The sequence below is a fragment of the Phacochoerus africanus genome, chromosome 14 (genome assembly GCF_016906955.1).
Source record: "Phacochoerus africanus isolate WHEZ1 chromosome 14, ROS_Pafr_v1, whole genome shotgun sequence".
NCBI classification, from domain to species: Eukaryota; Metazoa; Chordata; class Mammalia; order Artiodactyla; family Suidae; genus Phacochoerus; species Phacochoerus africanus.
In genome coordinates, this window is record NC_062557.1 from 42569544 (window position 1) to 42587271 (window position 17728).

A 17728-nucleotide genomic window follows, 5' to 3' on the forward strand; every position below is an offset into this window, starting at 1 on the left:
TAAAAAACAAAAGCCTTAGATCTTGTTCTCTCTTCTGTATAGGGACAGAATCTAGAAGATATAGCCTATGTTCAAGCCTACAATATCCATATTTTCCTATATGATTACATTTGGAACTCCCATTTAAATATTATAAACACACACGCATCTACATTTTTCAGTTGTACATTAGGATCCTTACCTCTTAAGGTGAAAATATAATTCACCAGATAATACAACTGAATAGTAAGCTAACATAGAATATAAACACTTGAAATAGGAACTTTTCAGATACATACATCTGATTACCTTTTTGCAAAAATGATTTTAAGTGAAATGTTTTTGTTGTCTTTTGTAGGGCTGCAGGTATGCATATGGAAGTTCCCAGGCTAACAGTCTAATCGGAGCTGCAGCTGCCAGCCTACACCACAGCCACAAGGGATTTGAGCAGCATCTGCAACCTATGCCACAGCAATGCCAGATCCTTAACTCACCAAGCGAGGCAAGGGATCGAACCTGCATCCTCATGGATACTAGTCGGGTTCTTAACCCACTGAGCCACAACAGGAACTCTGAAATGTATTTTTTGATCCTATAATTAAAAAGTATACTTTCACCAGAAATACACCTTTAAGTGGAAAGGGCTCTCATGTAGAAATCCCATCGTAGAATCCTTCTTTGTTACAGTTTTAATGAAAAGCAGTTTTGTCCAAAATACTTATATTAACATCATTAATATCTTTATGAAATAAAACATCAGTGATATAAAAATACAAGGAAAATGTACAAGACAAATGATTGGAGTTGTCAAAATATACAAGTTATCACATCTGTATGGCTGCTAAAAAAGATTTATGGAAACTACAATTCATAATCTTGATTTCACCTTGTCAGTGTTCAGTGATTCACATGGTAAAATATGCTAGATGAGCATACTAAAAATAAATTTGTCAGGAAGCTCTTACTTTTTGAAAAATGATGAATAACTTCTTTTCTAGGAAGTTTTCTTATGGATTATATTTGCTCTTTTGTATTTTGTGTTGTGTCAACTTATTTCAAAGAGCTGGATGAAGGGTAACAGGAAAGGGAAAAATTATGGCTAAGTTTAGCCTTGAAACATCTTTAGAAATATTTAGTGAACTCTATCTTCTAGAAACAGCTCACGTACATATAAAGAGTCCAACAAAGCTAAATCCAATTAATACAAAAAGTTCAGAAAATAAGTAACTACCACAATTATCATAAATACAATGTCACACGATTTTTTCCATTTTAAATATTTACATACCAATAAAAAATATACAGTCTTTTAAAAATGTACATTAAGAGAAATAAACTCTCCCATGAAACTCAATATAAAAATGTATCCTAAGGGCCACACATAGGAATCTGTACAAGGCATGGTTAATGCAGAATATTAAGGGAAGCCGGCTGCCAAAGTGTTCATAGTCTCTTTTGAAATGTTAAGATGAATTCCTTCAAGGTAGTGCAGGAATCTGTCAAAATTACAAGGAAATAAATTTAATATTAATCGTCCATATCAGATGAGAGTATTTGGCAATCTTGAAGTAGCTATTAAAATGTTCTTTTTACAGAACCTTTACCTTCTTTTGCTTTTCCCTTGTTCTTTTAGCTTCTCAGTCCTACAGATGTTTCGAAGAGTTGGCAAATATTCGGTTATACTAGCTTGTCTATTACCCAAGTTCAGGAGAGATCGGCTAGAAAATACACTTTTGATGACTGCCATCCTCTTCCAAGCACTGCTGTAATTTAAAAGTAATCATTACTTTTTATTTTTAATGCCCAATAAAAATGCAACAATCCCAAACACAACCAGCTTCTGGTCTCTTTCTCCCTGCTTCTGGGCTAGACTAGACTAACTGTAATTCAGATTAACTTCCTGTATCATTTTCAACACATCACTCCCATACTGAAAAGACTGCTGTCTGCACAGCAAATCCAAACCCCTTTCCCTGTTATCCGAGTATCCCAAATCTAACCAACACTCCCCACCCCTGCCCCAATTTCTCATTATTTCTCTTCCCAACAATCAGGCTGGTCTCCTTAACTGTCTCATTAGAAACTACATTATTGGAGTTCCCGTCGTGGTGCGGCGGAAACAAATCTGACTAGGAACCATGAGGTTGCGGGTTCGATCCCTGGCCTCCCTCAGTGGGTTAAGGATCTGGTGTTGCCTTGAGCTGTGGTGTAGGTCGAAGACGAGGCTTGGATCTAGCGTTGCTGTGGCTCTGGCGTAGGCTGGCAGCTACAGCTCCGATTGGACCCCTAGCCTGGGAACCTCCATATGCCATGGTTGCGGCCCTGAAAAGACCAAAGACAAAAAAAAGGAGTTCCCGTCGTGGCGCAGTGGTTAACGAATCCGACTAGGAACCATGAGGTTTCAGGTTCGGTCCCTGCCCTTGCTCAGTGGGTTAAGGATCCAGCGTTGCCGTGAGCTGTGGTGTAGGTTGCAGACGCGGCTCAGATCTCACGTTGCTGTGGCTCTGCTGTAGGCCAGAGGCTACAGCTCCGATCTGACCCCTAGCCCGGGAATCGCCCAAGAAATAGCAAAAAAAAAAAAAAAAGCCACCTTATTAATTAACTTTAAGGGCCTACCATCAACAAAAGCCCAGAATTTCAAAATTAGTAAGAAGAAAGAAACTAATAATTCCCCCTTTACCACTTACCATTGAAAAATAAAAGTAAAAGGAGGTAAAACTTACTCTAAATTAACTGCTGACTGACTAAAGCGTTCGTTACCGCGCTTTTGTGAAACATAAAAAGTAAGCTCTTTTGTAGGATCTCTTCCTAATTTCCTGCAAGAATTCAGGGAGGCTTCCAATGCTTTTGAAATAGTAGAAGAACACTTGGTGAAGCTGAGGGCTTCTACAGCTGCCTTTAATTCTCCAGAGCTCTGAGGAGTCCATCCATCTCTACTCTCGAGACTAAACTCATCGCAAAGTCCACTCTTGAGCTTTCCACTTGTCCAACCAAAATCACCTTCACCGCGTTCCTTTTGGTCCTTTACGTCAGTTACAAGGGCATCTAAGAAGGACATGTTGTCCATGAACTCCGTGAGAGAATTGAGACAGTGAGAAACAAGGACAGAACATTCCTTTTCCGCGGCTGTTTTAGGGCGAGGAATAGACTCAGCATTTGACTCTAGACAGTTGTTTAGTTTCTTTGTCTCTGGGTTGCTTTCTTTATCTCTGGCTTTGCTTTCTTCTGGATTTGAAGAAGATGCAGGGGAAAGGCTAATAAATTCATCCAAAAAGGTCAGTTCGGTGTCAAATAAGTCACTATCATCTAGAATTACCATCTTTTTCTTATGTTTCTTTTTTTGGGACTTTTTCAATGGCTTCTCTCCTTCAGAATGTTTCCTAGCAAGACATTTCATATTTTGTGTTGCTTCACTGGTGTCCACACTTACAGATGGACCACCAAAGTTTTCTGTTTCGGGAATGATATCAACAGGTAATGGGAGAATGAACTCAAGATTACTATATAAGAAATCTATATTCCGCATTTGGAATTCTGTAAGAAGCTGGATGAGCTTATGCCATGCTTCCTTTGTTCTGATTTTGTGCTGAAAAACAATTTTGAGTAAAGAAATGTTACAACAGGATATAGTCTGGATACAGTGTCATTCCTATATATCTTCAAAGTTAATAATTTTATTAACTGTACTTCCTTAGAACATTTAAATAGTATAATGAGCCTAAAAAATACATTTAGAAAAGTAATTTGAAGAATTAAATTTTCTAATATTTACTATACACCTCACTTCGATAATTAGAAGCTCATGCTTAAAAACTAATTTCTGAAATTATCTGTTTTTAATTTGAAATATTTCTCAATTCTATTCTAAATCCTAAATGTAAACAATATACATTTAGAGCAATGCTCTAAATGCATCATTTGTCAAAGTGCTACTATGTGTTAAAATCAGAAATCTGAAGCCTATAAAAATTATTGGTAAATTTAAGTTAACCTTAAGAAGTACATGTTGGGAGTTCCCGTCGTGGCACAGTGGTTAATGAATCCGACTAGGAACCATGAGGTTGCGGGTTCGGTCCCTGCCCTTGCTCAGTGGGTTAACGATCCGGCGTTGCCGTGAGCTGTGGTGTAGGTTGCAGACGCGGCTCGGATCCCGCGTTGCTGTGGCTCTGTCATAGGCTGGTGGCTACAGCTCCGATTCAACCCCTAGCCTGGGAACCTCCATATGCCGCGGGAGCGGCCCAAGAAATAGCAACAACAACAACAAAAGACAAAAGACAAAAAAACAAAAAGAAGTACATGTTGGGAAGATGAAACAGAACATAAATTTGACATTCCAAACTAGACGTTGAAAATACCTTCAAAAATGAAAATAAGTCTTCAGATGGGGAGAAAATGTTCTTAAGGCCAAACAAGGTCTCAACACAGCCAGTGTCACATTTGGGAAGGTCTGGTGGATTCCTTTTAGTATTTTTAGGGTTATTTTTGGAATCAGGGTCATCTTCAGAGCAAACAAGTTGTACATTTCTGCTATTTCCTCCTATAAAATTAGTAATAGAAAATCTTAGCTATCCATATTTTTTAACAAATGATAGCAAACAATTATTTAAAACCTAAGATCTTCTGCGCCTAACTCTCCTTTTGTTATTCTCCACATACGTATCTAACTCATAAGGAGTATGATGCAAACATTATTTCTATGTAGGTTAAGTGGAGACGGGCTTATAAAACCACCCAACAGAAAAAAGTGCAAGGACTGAACAGGCAAGGCACAGAAGAAATACAAAATCTAATAAACTCAAAAAAGATGTGCAATTTCACCAGTGATCATGGAAATGGAAATGAAAATAAGATTCCCTTCAGTTTTAAATTGGCAAAATTAAAATAAGTGATAACGTAGCCTTGTTAGAGGTACATATAAAAGAGCATTATATATTCATGGAAGCATAAATGTGTACAATTATCTTTGGAGGGCAACCTGGTAACACCTATCAAAATATAAAACGTATAAAGCTTTGGCTTAGCAATCATACTTCTAGACTCCTACGATAAAGTACTCACAGACATGCTCAAGATTACATACATAAAAGACATTTGGTGCATAATTTAATGACAAACTAAAGATGATTTAAATGTCCCACAGGCAATGGTTAAATTATGCTATGTCCACTCTATGTTATGGAATAGCACACAGCTATGAAAAAGGGGACCAGAACCGAAGGTACAGACAATAAATTGTCAGGTAAAAAAAACAAATTATTTAACTATATATATAGTATTAGTTAATTTTGCTAAATAAGTAGGTAGCAATATTTGTATATGTGCATAGATAAAATTTTAACAGTAGCTATCCTTTAAAAAGTGGGGAAGCTCTTTTACTTTTTACATTATCTTTTACTTTTTACATTACATACTTCTGTACTATTTTAATTTTCAGCGAGTCTGAATCTGAGTCTGAGCTGAAGCTTCCGGCCTACACCACAGCCAAAGCAACACCAGATCCAAGCTTGCATCTGTGACCTATGCTGCAGCTTTCGGCAACCCTGGATCCTTAGCCTGCCAAGCCACAACAGGAACTCCTGTTTATGTATTTTTTTTTTTAAATACAGGAATGAAATGCTTTTAAGATCTTCAAGAAAAGAGATAATGCTATACTAAGTTTTTGTTTTCTAAGTTCTTGGTAGAGCATTTTATAACCAGTAATAAGGTGACAATTATTCACTAATTTATTTATAACAGGGCATTTTCCACATCTTAATCATTTTTACTTCTGAGAAACAGTTAAAGCTTAACTACCAGCTTAGACTGAATTAAATACTTTGAAAAAGAATAAAATATTAAAATTCGAACTAATCAAGAAACCGAGAAGGGATTAATATTACAGAACTTCACCTTTTTAACATTTACATATTTGTACATTTCCCAGAGCAGGATCTGTAACTACAGATCTGTGACTATGGAGCATGGAAACCACAAACTATGAACTTCTTCAGGGAAGGAAGCATGTCTTATTCCTACAAACACAGGACCTGGCATGGAGAAAGGCCTCAGTCAATGTCTGTGACTTGAATTAGGTAACGATGATGGAAGACCGATAAGAAATTAAATGAAGCATTTCTGAAATGAAGTTCTCAGGAAAGACAGAATCACAGACTATTAAAGGAGCTAAGGGGAAGTGACAATGCAGTCATATGAAAATAATTTACATATGGAAAAATCACCAATATGATTTTTTAATACGTCAAAAAGTTGCTAAATAATATAGTTCTATTTGTTTATAAATGTGTAAGTAACAGTTTGTTCCAGGTTCAGTTTGGTTTTACTCACATTTATTAACACTTACGAAAGTCTCCATCAACATAGGTGATGTATGTATCCTTATTTTAACATTAACATGATACCTCAATGCTCAAACTTTTTATAATCTCTCAAATATTTCAGTACAGCATATATTTTAATAAGCATCCCCTTACAGAAATCTCTTTCATAACAAATCAACTTACGACAAAAGGATAATGGCCTTTCTTCTAAAAATCCACCTCCACTTCTAATCCAGAATTGTAAGTAAAGGATACTTTTTCTGACATCACAAGTATTTGCAGTTAACAATGTTACAAAATCTTTTACATCAGTTCTAAAATTCTCCGTCAAGCAGATCATCTGTAGATAGCTGGCAACGTTTAGCTGAGAGAGAGAGAGAGGGTAGGGAGAGAGGGAGGGAGGAAGAGAAAGAAAGAAACATGGTCAATTGCAGACTTAACAGAAATACGTCAATCAGAGATATCAAAAAGTCAATTTTGCTAAAATTCATAATAGCTTAAGCTCTTATTGAGAATGACTGCACTAGAAAAACGTAAAGGAATATGCTACCAAATTAAAAGCATTCACACATACTTCTTTTATTAATTGTATACAGTCTGAGGCACCAAGGAAAATTTTATAGCAGATTTTCCAACCTGAACCCTGGAAGCAATTTTATTAAGCCTTAAGAAAGTTCCTTAGTATTAAATAATGATACAACTTGGTGGAATATATTACAGCCATTAAAATTATAAATGTGAATACTACAGTAGTATTGAAAAATAAAAATACTTATTACATAACTTTTAAAAACCATTGTTAGAAAATTATATCAATGCAATTATAAAATAATAAATGTATGTAAATAAGAAATACAAGAAAAAAATGTAAACCATGGGGGTAAATGAGCCAAGTACATTTTTTCATTTCATTTAGCGTTCAATTAATATTGCTCTTTTTTTTTTTTTTTTTTTTCCCCCAGCTATACCCGCGGCATAAAGTTCTTGGGTCTGGGGTTGAATCTGAGCCGGAGCTGCAACCTACACCACAGCTGTAGCAACAACAGGTCCTGACTTAAGCCACTACACCAGGCTGGGATCAAACTGGCACCTCCAGAGACAAGACAGGTCATTAATCCACTATGCCACAGTGGGAACTCTAATATTGCTCTATTTTTTGTAAAACCACAAAATATGTACAATTCTCTTCCCATTTCTGTTTATCAAAAACTTCTTACCTTGAAAAGATAAAATGTGAAAAACTGTATTCACATTTCACAGATTTTATAAGACCTCTAGCATTTTTTATAGTAAACAAGACAATTAAAAACATGGTTTCCCTATATCTTTGATTTTATTCTACACACACACATTATTCTTGCACGCATCTGGGACTTAGGCTTCCCAAAGACTGGGAACTCTGTTTTCAATAACAAAGAACTACCTGCTATCAGACCAACCTTGCCATCGACAATAACTATAAATTCTATAATCGACTACAAGAAATAAAAATAAAAACCCAATTACCTAAATGGACAAGAGAGTAACCCAAGGCAGAAAAAAACAGAAGGGAAATTAACACTCGGACAAATGAAACTGCCCTGGATGAATCTCTACTACACCTTTTAAAATTAATTTTTGACTAAGTTCAGGCTAAAGCAATGGTGGCTAAAGCTCAGGTAGAAACTCACAGTGCTACTGTATTTACATTTCACAGATTTTATAAGACCTCTAGCATTTTTTATAGAGTTGGAATTAGCAAAAGAGGGTTTAAAACAGTCAGTAAAACCATGCCTAAGGGAAACATATTCATAATGAACAAACCAATAGTCAATCTCAGCAGAAAAATAGAAACTATAAAAAAGAAGCAAATAGAAATTGAAAACTAGAAACTGTAGTATTAGGATAAAAACTTCAGCAGGTGGGCCTCAGGGAAGACAGGAGGTAGCAGGAAAAAACCTCAATAAACTTGAAGACAAATCAATATAAATGACCAGATCAGAAGTACAAACAGAAAAAACTGGAAAGGAGGAGTTCCCATTGTGGTGCAGCAGAAATGAACCTGACTAATATCCATGACGAGGAGGATTCAATCCCTGGCCTCACACAGTGGGTTAAGGATCTGGTGTTGCCATGAGCTGTGGTGTAAGTCACAGATGCAGTTCAGATCTAGTGCTGCTGTGGCTGCGGTGTAGGCTGGCAGCGGTAGCTCTGATTCAACCCCTAGCCTGGGAACTTCCATATGCCGTGAGTGCAGCCAAAAAAAAAAAAAAAAAGTTAATTAACAAAAGGCAAACACACACAGGAGTTCCCTGGTGGCTCAGTAGGTTGGGGAGCCGGCATAGTCACTGCTGTGTCTCAGATCACAGCTATAGCAAGAATTCGACCCATGGCCTGGGGACTTCCACAGGCCAAGGCCAAAAAAAAAACCCCACAAACAAACACACACATACACAACAGATACGACTACCATGCCCCAAATTAAAAAGACCGACAATAGTTGCCGGAATTCTCATACAGTAGAAATCTATTGGCAGATTCTTACAAAGCTAAATAAATAACAAATAACAAAAAGCATTTGATTCAACAATTCTACTGATAGATTTAGCATGGATAAATCTAAAAAAACATAATGTGAAGTGAATGAAACCAGATTCAGGACACAATATTTCCTATTATTTTTAAAATTTCAGAATAGACAAAAACTAATCTCAAGAACATTAGAATAGTTATCTCTGGTGTGGAGGGCAGTACTGATAAAAAAGAGCCCAAGGGAACTTTGGGAGGTGCTGGAAAAGTTCTGTATTTTGATCTGGGTGATGGTTACAGGGATGTTTACTCTGTTCATACTTTTCAAGTTGTATACTTAAGTATGTGAATTTGCCCTCAATAAAGCTCTATTTACTAATGACCTAATGAATTTGGAGCCTAGTAAAAATCTGAATATTTGAATTTTGACAATATTTAAAGTAAAAAAAATGATAATCCAAAGTCTCCTAGGAGTCCCTGCCATGGCGCAGTGGAAATGAATCTGATTAGGAACCGTGAGGTTGCAGGTTCGACCCCTGGCCTCGCTCAGTGGGTTAAAGATCTGGCGTTGCCATGAGCTGTGGTGTAGGTTGAAAACACAGCTTGGATCTGGCGTGGCTGTGGCTGTGGTGTAGGCTGGCAGCAACAGCTCCGACTAGACCCCTAGCCTGGGAACCTCCATATGATGCACATGTGGCCCTAAAAAGATAAAAAGAAAAAAAAAAAAAAAGTCTCCTAAAACTCTAAAATTTAACATATCCCTTAGTCACATTTTAAAGTTATAACTAAATATTATAACAAACCACTTTTCATGTAATTGTGATATATAATTTTTGATTATCAAAATTAAAAACTTACCAGTGAAGGAGTATTAAAATTAATTTCTTCAAAGCAGCCATCAAACATTAAACTAAATGTTGGATCTATAGGCAAAAAATACATCTGTAAACATTAAGTCCACTTTTCTAGTCATATTTTTTTCTATAAAGTATCTATATTTCATCAGTAATGAAAACAAAATACCATGTCAATTATCAATCATTAAGGAGGAGTTTCCGGAGCTCCCGTTGTGGCGCAGTGGAAACGAATCCAACTCGTGACAATGAGGTCACAGGTTTAATCCCTGGCCTTCCTCAGTGGGTTAAGGATCTGGCGTTGCTGTGAGCTATGGTGTAGGTGGCAGATGCAGCTCAGATCTGGAGTTGCTGTGGCTGTGACATAGGCCAGCAGCTGCAGCTCTGATTCGACCGACCCCTAGCCTGGGAACTTCCATATGCCGCAGGTGTGGCCCTAAAAAGCAAAAATAAAGTCATTGCTTACCTGCAAGTTAATATATTCATTTTATAATTACTCAGAAAAGAGGGGGGAGTTCCGTTGTGGCTACGTGGTTACTGAACCCTACTAACATCCATGAGGATGTGGGTTCAATCCCTGGCCTTGCTCAGTAGGTTAAGGATCTGGCATTGCCGTGAGCTGTGGTGTAGGTTGAAGACATGGCTTGGATTCCTCATTGCTGTAGCTGTGGCATAGGCTGCGGCTGCAGCTCTGATTCAGCTCCTAGCCTGGGAACTTAACATGCCGTGGGTACAGCCCTAAAAAGACAAAAAGGAAAAAAAGGAAAAAAAAAATCCTCAAAGCTACAAATCGATTGCAATAATTTGAATAATTCTCAGTTTAAAAATGATCTAGAATCCTCCTCACTTTAAGAAAAAAAGAATTTACCAGCAGATTTATGAAGGAACATATGTCTAACTAAAATTTTAAGAAGCTATCCCAGAATATCTTAACCGAAAGTAATTAATTGTAAAATCACTGGTTTCTTACCACTTGTAGTAAGGATTACAGGTCTTTTCGTTGTTGCCATAAATGTTTTGACTGCATTCAAAAATCCAGCATCTTCTTCAAAAATGACATCAACCTAAGAACCATTTATTAGAATATTAATGTACTGAGTAATAATACTTATTGGATATCAGTTATGGATACACAGTAGATACACTATGTCTATTAGAGACCATGTTTATGAATTTGTGAACCAGTGTGAATTCAACCCTGTGGAAAACCAAAATGTGTTATAGTATTATAGGAGTTAAAAAAAAAAAATCAAACACTAAAAATCAAAGAAATGCAGTCACCTATAACTAAATAAGTATGGGTTAGAATGATTTCTATAAACACCTAAAGTATTGAATTACATTAACCATATTCCTGAAAAATTCTTCTATTGTTGACAGTTTCATTCACTTTTATTTCAGACAGATACAATTACTCCTTCCTAGGCAACTATACAGTCCTTTATGGTAAAACATAGAGTAATTAGGTTTTTACCAGGAGTTTATCCCAAAGGTATAACGCCATTAGCCTACCTCCTCAAAAAGAATAAGAGATGTTGCATTTTTCCTGTTGGGTTCCTCAGCCCCAAACTCTTTGACATTTGAAGTTCCTATGTTTGTAGATTTAGTCTGAATGATTTGTTTCTGTTCAAAAGAATTTTTGATTCCTGCATAAATAAAATATTAACATTTTACAAAAAATCAACTTAAAAGAGAACACTGGATATTTCCACAGAATAAGCTCAAACTGAAATCTATCAAAACTGAAACAAAATATCAAGACTGCCATACACAGGAACTTCAGCATAGCTGAGGTTTAATAAACAGCAATAGGAAGTCATGAAATATGATCATATTTTTATCTAGCAGGGTCTTGGTCAATTTAATGTCTTACCTTTATTGTTTTCCAGAAATGCTCCTATTTCCTCATTATTTTTTGGCTTAGAAGACACTTTAAAATAATTTGCTAAAGTTTTAGGAGGAAGTGCTCGCTTTGGTCCACTACTTTGTGGTGATGGTGGAGGAAGCTTTCTTGGTGATGTAACAACAACCTTCCTGGGGGAGCTTAATTTTTCTGCCAAAAACAAATTGTACTTAAAGACAAATATTCTAAAAATTAAACAGATGGCAAGATTGAGTTATCCACAGTCTGTATTTCTACTCTTGCCAGTTAAAATCAAAGATATGAAAATTTTTTCATTCTTACATTGAAATACTCTGTACACTCAAAAGTCATTGTATTGTTATTCTACCAGTAGAGAAGGTAAAACCAGTCATTTGGAAAAGAGAGTCTTTTCTAAGGAAACATACATTCTTGAAGCAAATACTGTTCATAATCCTCCCGTTCACTCTGTCTACATCTGCTTCAGATCAGAAGAGGCTGGAGGAAAAGTGATAACAGTGCATGCTGAGCACATTACACATCTTCTCAGCCAACTTCACTTTAGCCTACAGTACATTGATACTGCAAGCAACTGATAATCTTTTTCTAGATATGCTGTGAAAGATGGAGACAAAGTTAAAAATAAATGACCAGGAGTTCCCACTGTGGCTCAGCGAGTTAAGAACCCAACACAGTGTCTGTGAGGATGTGGGTTCGATCCCCGGCCTCGCTCACTGGGTTAAGGATCCAGTGTTGCCACAAGTGCCTTTTGGATCTGGCATTGCTCTGGCTGTGGTGTAGGCCTACAGCAGCAGCTCCAATTCAACCCCTAGCCTGGGAACTTCCGTATGCTACACATGCAGCCATAAAAAAGGAAACAAAACAAAACAAATGGCCAAGGTCTACTCTTCACAAGCTCCATAGCAGCCTGGCATTTACCCCAGAGCACTCCCCTTGCTTCCCTCAAAGTACCCTTACTTAGTCTTTTTTTTTTGACTTTTCACCATTTCTAGGGCCACTCCCGCAGCATATGGAGGTTCCCAGGGTAGGGGTCTAATTGGAGCTGCAGCCGCCGGCCTATGCCAAAACCACAGCAACTCGGGATCCAAGCTGCAACTGTAAGCTACACCACAGCTCACGGCAACACTGGATCCTTAACCCACTGAGCGAGGCCAGGGATGGAACCCCCAAACTCATGGTTCCTAGTTGGATTCGTTAACCACTGAGCCACGACGGGAACTCCCCCTTACTTAGTCTTAAACATCCTAGTTATCATACAGACTCAGAGTGGGATCTTCTCTACATACACCAAAAGCACACAAACTCATGACTGTGTCCCATTCTTTTTCTTTACCCTCATCTCCAGAGGCTTTACCACATATCTTAGCACATCACAGGTGTTCAAAAAATTTGCGAAAATTTTGAGCTTGAAAAAACTACATAGACATCACTATCATGTCATTAAAAATAAGGCATTTTGGAGTTTTCTTGGGGCACAATAGGTTAAGGATTCAGAATCATCACTGCAGCAGCTTGGGTTGCTGTGGTGGTGTGGATTTGATCCTTGGCCCAAGAAATTCCATGTGCCGTGAGTGTGGCCAAAAATAAATAAATAAATAAATAAATAAATAAATAAATAAATAAATAAGGGATTTTACCACCAGGAGAAAGGTATAATCTTAAAATAGGAGTTCCTCTTGTGGTGCAGCAGAAACGAATCTGACTAGGAACCATGAGGTTTCAGGTTTGGTCCCTGACCTTGCTCAGTGGGTTAAGGATCCGGCATTGCCATGAGCTGAGGTGTAGGTCGCAGACGTGGCTCGGATCTGGTGTTGCTGTGGCTGTGGCGTACATAGGCCAGCAGCAAGAGCTCCGATTAGACCCCTAGCCTGGGAACATCCATATGCTGCAGGTGTGGCCCCAAAAAGACAAAAGACAAAAAAAAAAAAATTTAAGAACATTAAAAGTAGGAGGGGAATTCCCTTCGTGGCTCAGTGGAAAAGAATCTGACTAGCACCCATGAGGACGCAGGTTCAATCCCTGGCCTTGCTCAGTGGGTTAAGAATCTGGCATTGCCACGAGCTGTGGTGTAGGTCGCAGATGTGGCTCAGATCTGGCATTGCTGTGGCTGTGGTGTAGGCCAGCAGCTGCAGCTCTGATTCGACCCCTAGCCTGGGAACCTCCATATGCTGTGGGTGTGGTCCTAAAAAGACCAAAAAAAAAAAAAAAAAAAGTAGGATGACAAGTTTTTATGTATCTTTTGCTGACACCACAGGAAGCACACAGCCAAGCCCCTGCATATATTCTGGCTTCAAAATGTAAATAAATCTTGGAGCTCCCGTCATGGCTCAGTGGTTAATGAATCCGACTAGGAACCATGAGGTTGCAGGTTTGATCCCTGGCTTGCTCAGTGGGTTAAGGATCCAGCATTGCTGTGAGCTGTGGTGTGGGTTGCAGACATGGCTCGGATCCGGTATTGCTATGGCTCTGATGTAGGCCTGTGGCCACAGCTCCAATTTAACCCCTAGCCTGGGAAACTCCATATGCTGAGGGTGCGGCCCTAGAAAAGACAAAAAGACCAAAAAAAAAAAAAACACGTAAATGAGTCTAATCAAGCCCACAGATCTAACTGCCAGTTTATAAATTACAAGGAGAGGAGTACGTGAACTAATACCATGAAGATATAATCAGCCAAATCCAGAATGTGGGAAATTTTAAGACAAATGACCCATGTTATTCAACCAATGACATGAAAAGAAAGGGGGAGGGAGTTGTTAGATTAAAAGAAACTTGAGACATTAATCAACTGTAAGATGTGACTAAATTCTGATTTGAACAAACCATTTACAACAAGAGAATACTGAAATTAGTTAACTTTTGTGGTTAATTTTTGCTAGGTCTGACTACAATATTGTGGTTAGGCAATTTTTTTCCTTAGGGCTGCACCTGTGTGTGGCACATGGAGGTTCCCAGGCTAGGGGTCCAATCAGAGCTACAACTGTCGGCCTACACCACAGCCACAGCAACACAGGATCCCCAACCCACCAAGTAAGGCCAGGGACTGAACCCACAAGCTTGTTGTCACTAGTCAGATTCACTTCCACTGAGCCACAATGGGGACTCCCTCCCTCCTCTTTTTTTGGGGTGCTTAAGCTTTTTAAAAAGTCTATCACTGGAGTTCCTGTCGTGGCGCAGTGGTTAACGAATCTGACTAGGAACCATGAGGTTGCAGGTTCGGTCCCTGCCCTTGCTCAGTGGGTTAATGATCCGGTGTTGCCGTGAGCTGTGGTGTAGGTTGCAGACTCGGCTCGGATCCAGCGTTGCTGTGGCTCTGGCGTAGGCCGGTGGCTACAGCTCAGATTCGACCCCTAGCCTGGGAACCTCCATATGCCTCGGGAGCGGCCCAAAGAAATAGCAAAAAGACAAAAAAAAAAAAAAAAAGTCTATCACTTAAGCTACATGTTGAAGTACATACACATGGGTAAAATTATGTGATTGTCTTTAGACTTGTTTTAAAACATAAAGTCTAAGAAAAAAAGGCATGTGAATATGCAGGAAAAGATTAGAAAAAGGAATGGCAAAATGCTGATTATCAAAATTATTTTCTTAGGTTTTCATTTTTTTAAAGGTTATGACTTAAAAACAATTTACTTACTTGGTGACTTGCCTATGTTGTAACTATTAAAAAAACAAGGTTTTTGTGAGTTTACACCTTGTTTGTCTACTTGATGGGACTGAGTAGCTTCCTTCAGCTGAGACAGAATTTGTCTCCCACTGCGCTGAGAAGAGGCATTCACTTCAAATATCTAAAAGGACACCACATGAAAAAAAAAAGCAGAATGGTTTATGTTTCTTGTTTCAAGGGTAATTACTACATTAACATCCGTGTGCCACAGTCATTACCAACCTTAAACCCCAGCTCCTGAGCGCACGCATACACTGCAGCAGTTTTCCCCACTCCTGTTGGCCCTGTTATAAGAACAGTATTGCAAAGGCGATTCTCTTCCTCATCATCAGAACTGCCTTTAAAATTTATGCTATCCAAAGGATCTGAAAAATCATACAAACGCATATAAAATAATTGCTTAGGCAGCAATTTGACTTCACCAAACCCAGTGACCCAATCCCACAACTTCTTGCCAATCGATGTTGGAAATTTAATGTGTAAAAACTACAAAACTAAATATAAAATACAAATGAAGGGGAGTCCATTATGGCTCAGTGGGTTAAGCACCCAACTAGTATCCATGAGGATGCGGGTTTGATCTCTGGCCTCGATCAGTGGGTTAAGGATCCGGTGTTGCCATGAGCTGCAGTGGGTTAAGAATCTAAGAATCCAGTGTTGCCATGAGCTGTGGTGTAGGTTGCAGACGTGGCTCGGATCCCCTGTTGCTGTAGCTGTGGCATAGGCTGGCAGCTGCAGCTCCGATATGACCCCTAGCCTGGGAACTTCCATATGCCACAGGTGTGGCCCTAAAAAAAAAAAAGAAAAAGAAACTAGTTAAGAAGCTTTATAAAAAATTTAGCTACTCTAACTCCAAAAAATGTTCAGTGTGATGGAAAAAAAAAAAAGACTCAAAATACCTTCCTGTTTCTCATCTCTTTTCCCCTTCAAATTTTGTCTTTCTTCCAATTCAGCTCTTCTTTTCCAGTCCTTCAACCAACTACCATAAGAAAATGTATGTTAATAAAAATAATTCACAGAACATTGGTCTCTCTTAGACAACAGGTTGAACTGACGGTTGGTGGAGGTTAGGGTATATACTGTTAGTTTTTAACAACGCCATAGTGCTTCAGAGTCACCTGAATAGTAAAATAATTTTACATGGGTGTGAATATTTTAAAATGAAGTAAATTTTGCCTAAATATACCAGACTACACGCACAAAGATCTTCACTGCAACACTGTTTTCATTAGCCTCCAAAAGAAAAACCTAAAAGTACATCAGTAGGGGAAAGATACCTTATGGTGGGCTCCCCTAAGAAACCAGCACAGAGAAACTGAAGAACTGAGGCAGACTGTGTGATGGCATGAAAGACATCTAAGATGCAATGCTGCCACGGACACGGAGAGTGATTACGTTCTGGTCTGAAGCTCGACTGGCTAAGGTGAAATTCCAGCTCCCTCACTTTCGAGATGTGTGACCTTGGACAAATAACTCAACATCTCTCGGCCTCATTCCTCACGAGCAATGGAATTTACCCTCACAGAATTGTTCTAAGGATTCAATGAGCCAAGAACGATCAAGTATTTCGAACAGTGCCCATCTCAAAGTGTTTATTATTACTGGTCCCAATTCCTTGTATGAAATCCTTTGGGCCAGGTGAGTTTTAGAAGTCAGGATTTTTAGGCTATTCATTTAGCACATTCGCCACATATAACATAAGACCTCTAGTGGGTCAGTGGCAGTACATCTGTAACCATTTAATATTCCTCGTTAAAAATATATGAATTCCTACTAAGTGGGATTGATAGAGACGACAATAAACTTTCAATGTTCAATGTAATAAGCTTTTAACTTTCCAGAACTTTTTGGAGGTGGGAATTGTAGAGCAAGGATTATGATCTGAATTAGTACTAAAATGATTCATTTTGTTAGAAGGAAGGAATTAATACAAGCATAAAAATTTTTCTGGAAGGTTTTACAAGAAAACTTTGAAAGTCATGGACGTCCAGGGAGGAGAACAGGAGAAAAGAGGCACGTTTTACTTTCCGCTCAAAATTCTTTTTTTTTTTTTCAAATAAATATTTTACCAGGTGACATATTACTTTATAATTACTAGATTTTGGTACAGATAAAATAAATGAAATAGGAAAACCAGATTCACAAACTATTTCTCAATTCCTTTACAAATGTTACCAACCTATGTAGCTTTTTTATAGCTAGTTCATTGCCTATGAGTTCACTGGAGTTCTGAGGTTGATACTTTTCTGTCCAAAGCATGTCTTCGGTTCCAGAATCTAAAGCAAAAAATAAGTATTAAAGTATTTTATTCCTTGACATAAACTTATATTCTCAGGCATTTACACGAGTGTTTCACGGAACAGTAAGTGTCTGTACAAATATTTACATTTACAAATTTCTAAAAAGGCATTTTCAAAACTTAACATTACACTGAAGATTCTTCACATCAAAACCCTTCCTCCTTGGGAGGTCCCTGGTGGCTCAGTGGGTTAAGGACCAGGTGATATCACTGCTGGGGCTTGTG

General features: G+C 38.2%; 1 protein-coding gene across 4 annotated transcripts in view; it reads right to left on the minus strand.

The window, feature by feature from the left end:
• Nucleotides 1-653: 653 nt before the first annotated feature.
• ATAD5 (ATPase family AAA domain containing 5) overlaps nucleotides 654-17728 on the minus strand; it is a 44710-nt gene continuing 27635 nt past the window's right edge. Inside the window, exons 11-23 of one of the 4 annotated variants that reach the window (XM_047758337.1) lie at nucleotides 17384-17480; nucleotides 16104-16183; nucleotides 15427-15569; nucleotides 15175-15325; nucleotides 11532-11711; nucleotides 11171-11304; nucleotides 10629-10722; nucleotides 9663-9727; nucleotides 6480-6660; nucleotides 4335-4516; nucleotides 2703-3565; nucleotides 1584-1739; nucleotides 654-1475 (exon numbers count right to left, since the gene is read on the minus strand). In XM_047758337.1, coding sequence (XP_047614293.1) covers nucleotides 1397-1475; nucleotides 1584-1739; nucleotides 2703-3565; nucleotides 4335-4516; nucleotides 6480-6660; nucleotides 9663-9727; nucleotides 10629-10722; nucleotides 11171-11304; nucleotides 11532-11711; nucleotides 15175-15325; nucleotides 15427-15569; nucleotides 16104-16183; nucleotides 17384-17480 — 2405 coding nt within the window. In that variant the 3' untranslated portion in view covers nucleotides 654-1396. Of the gene's footprint in view, nucleotides 1476-1583; nucleotides 1743-2702; nucleotides 3566-4334; nucleotides 4517-6479; nucleotides 6661-9662; nucleotides 9728-10628; nucleotides 10723-11170; nucleotides 11305-11531; nucleotides 11712-15174; nucleotides 15326-15426; nucleotides 15570-16103; nucleotides 16184-17383; nucleotides 17481-17728 lie in introns of all 4 variants that reach the window. The other 3 variants (XM_047758335.1, XR_007131911.1, XM_047758338.1) reach the window with 3 other exon arrangements.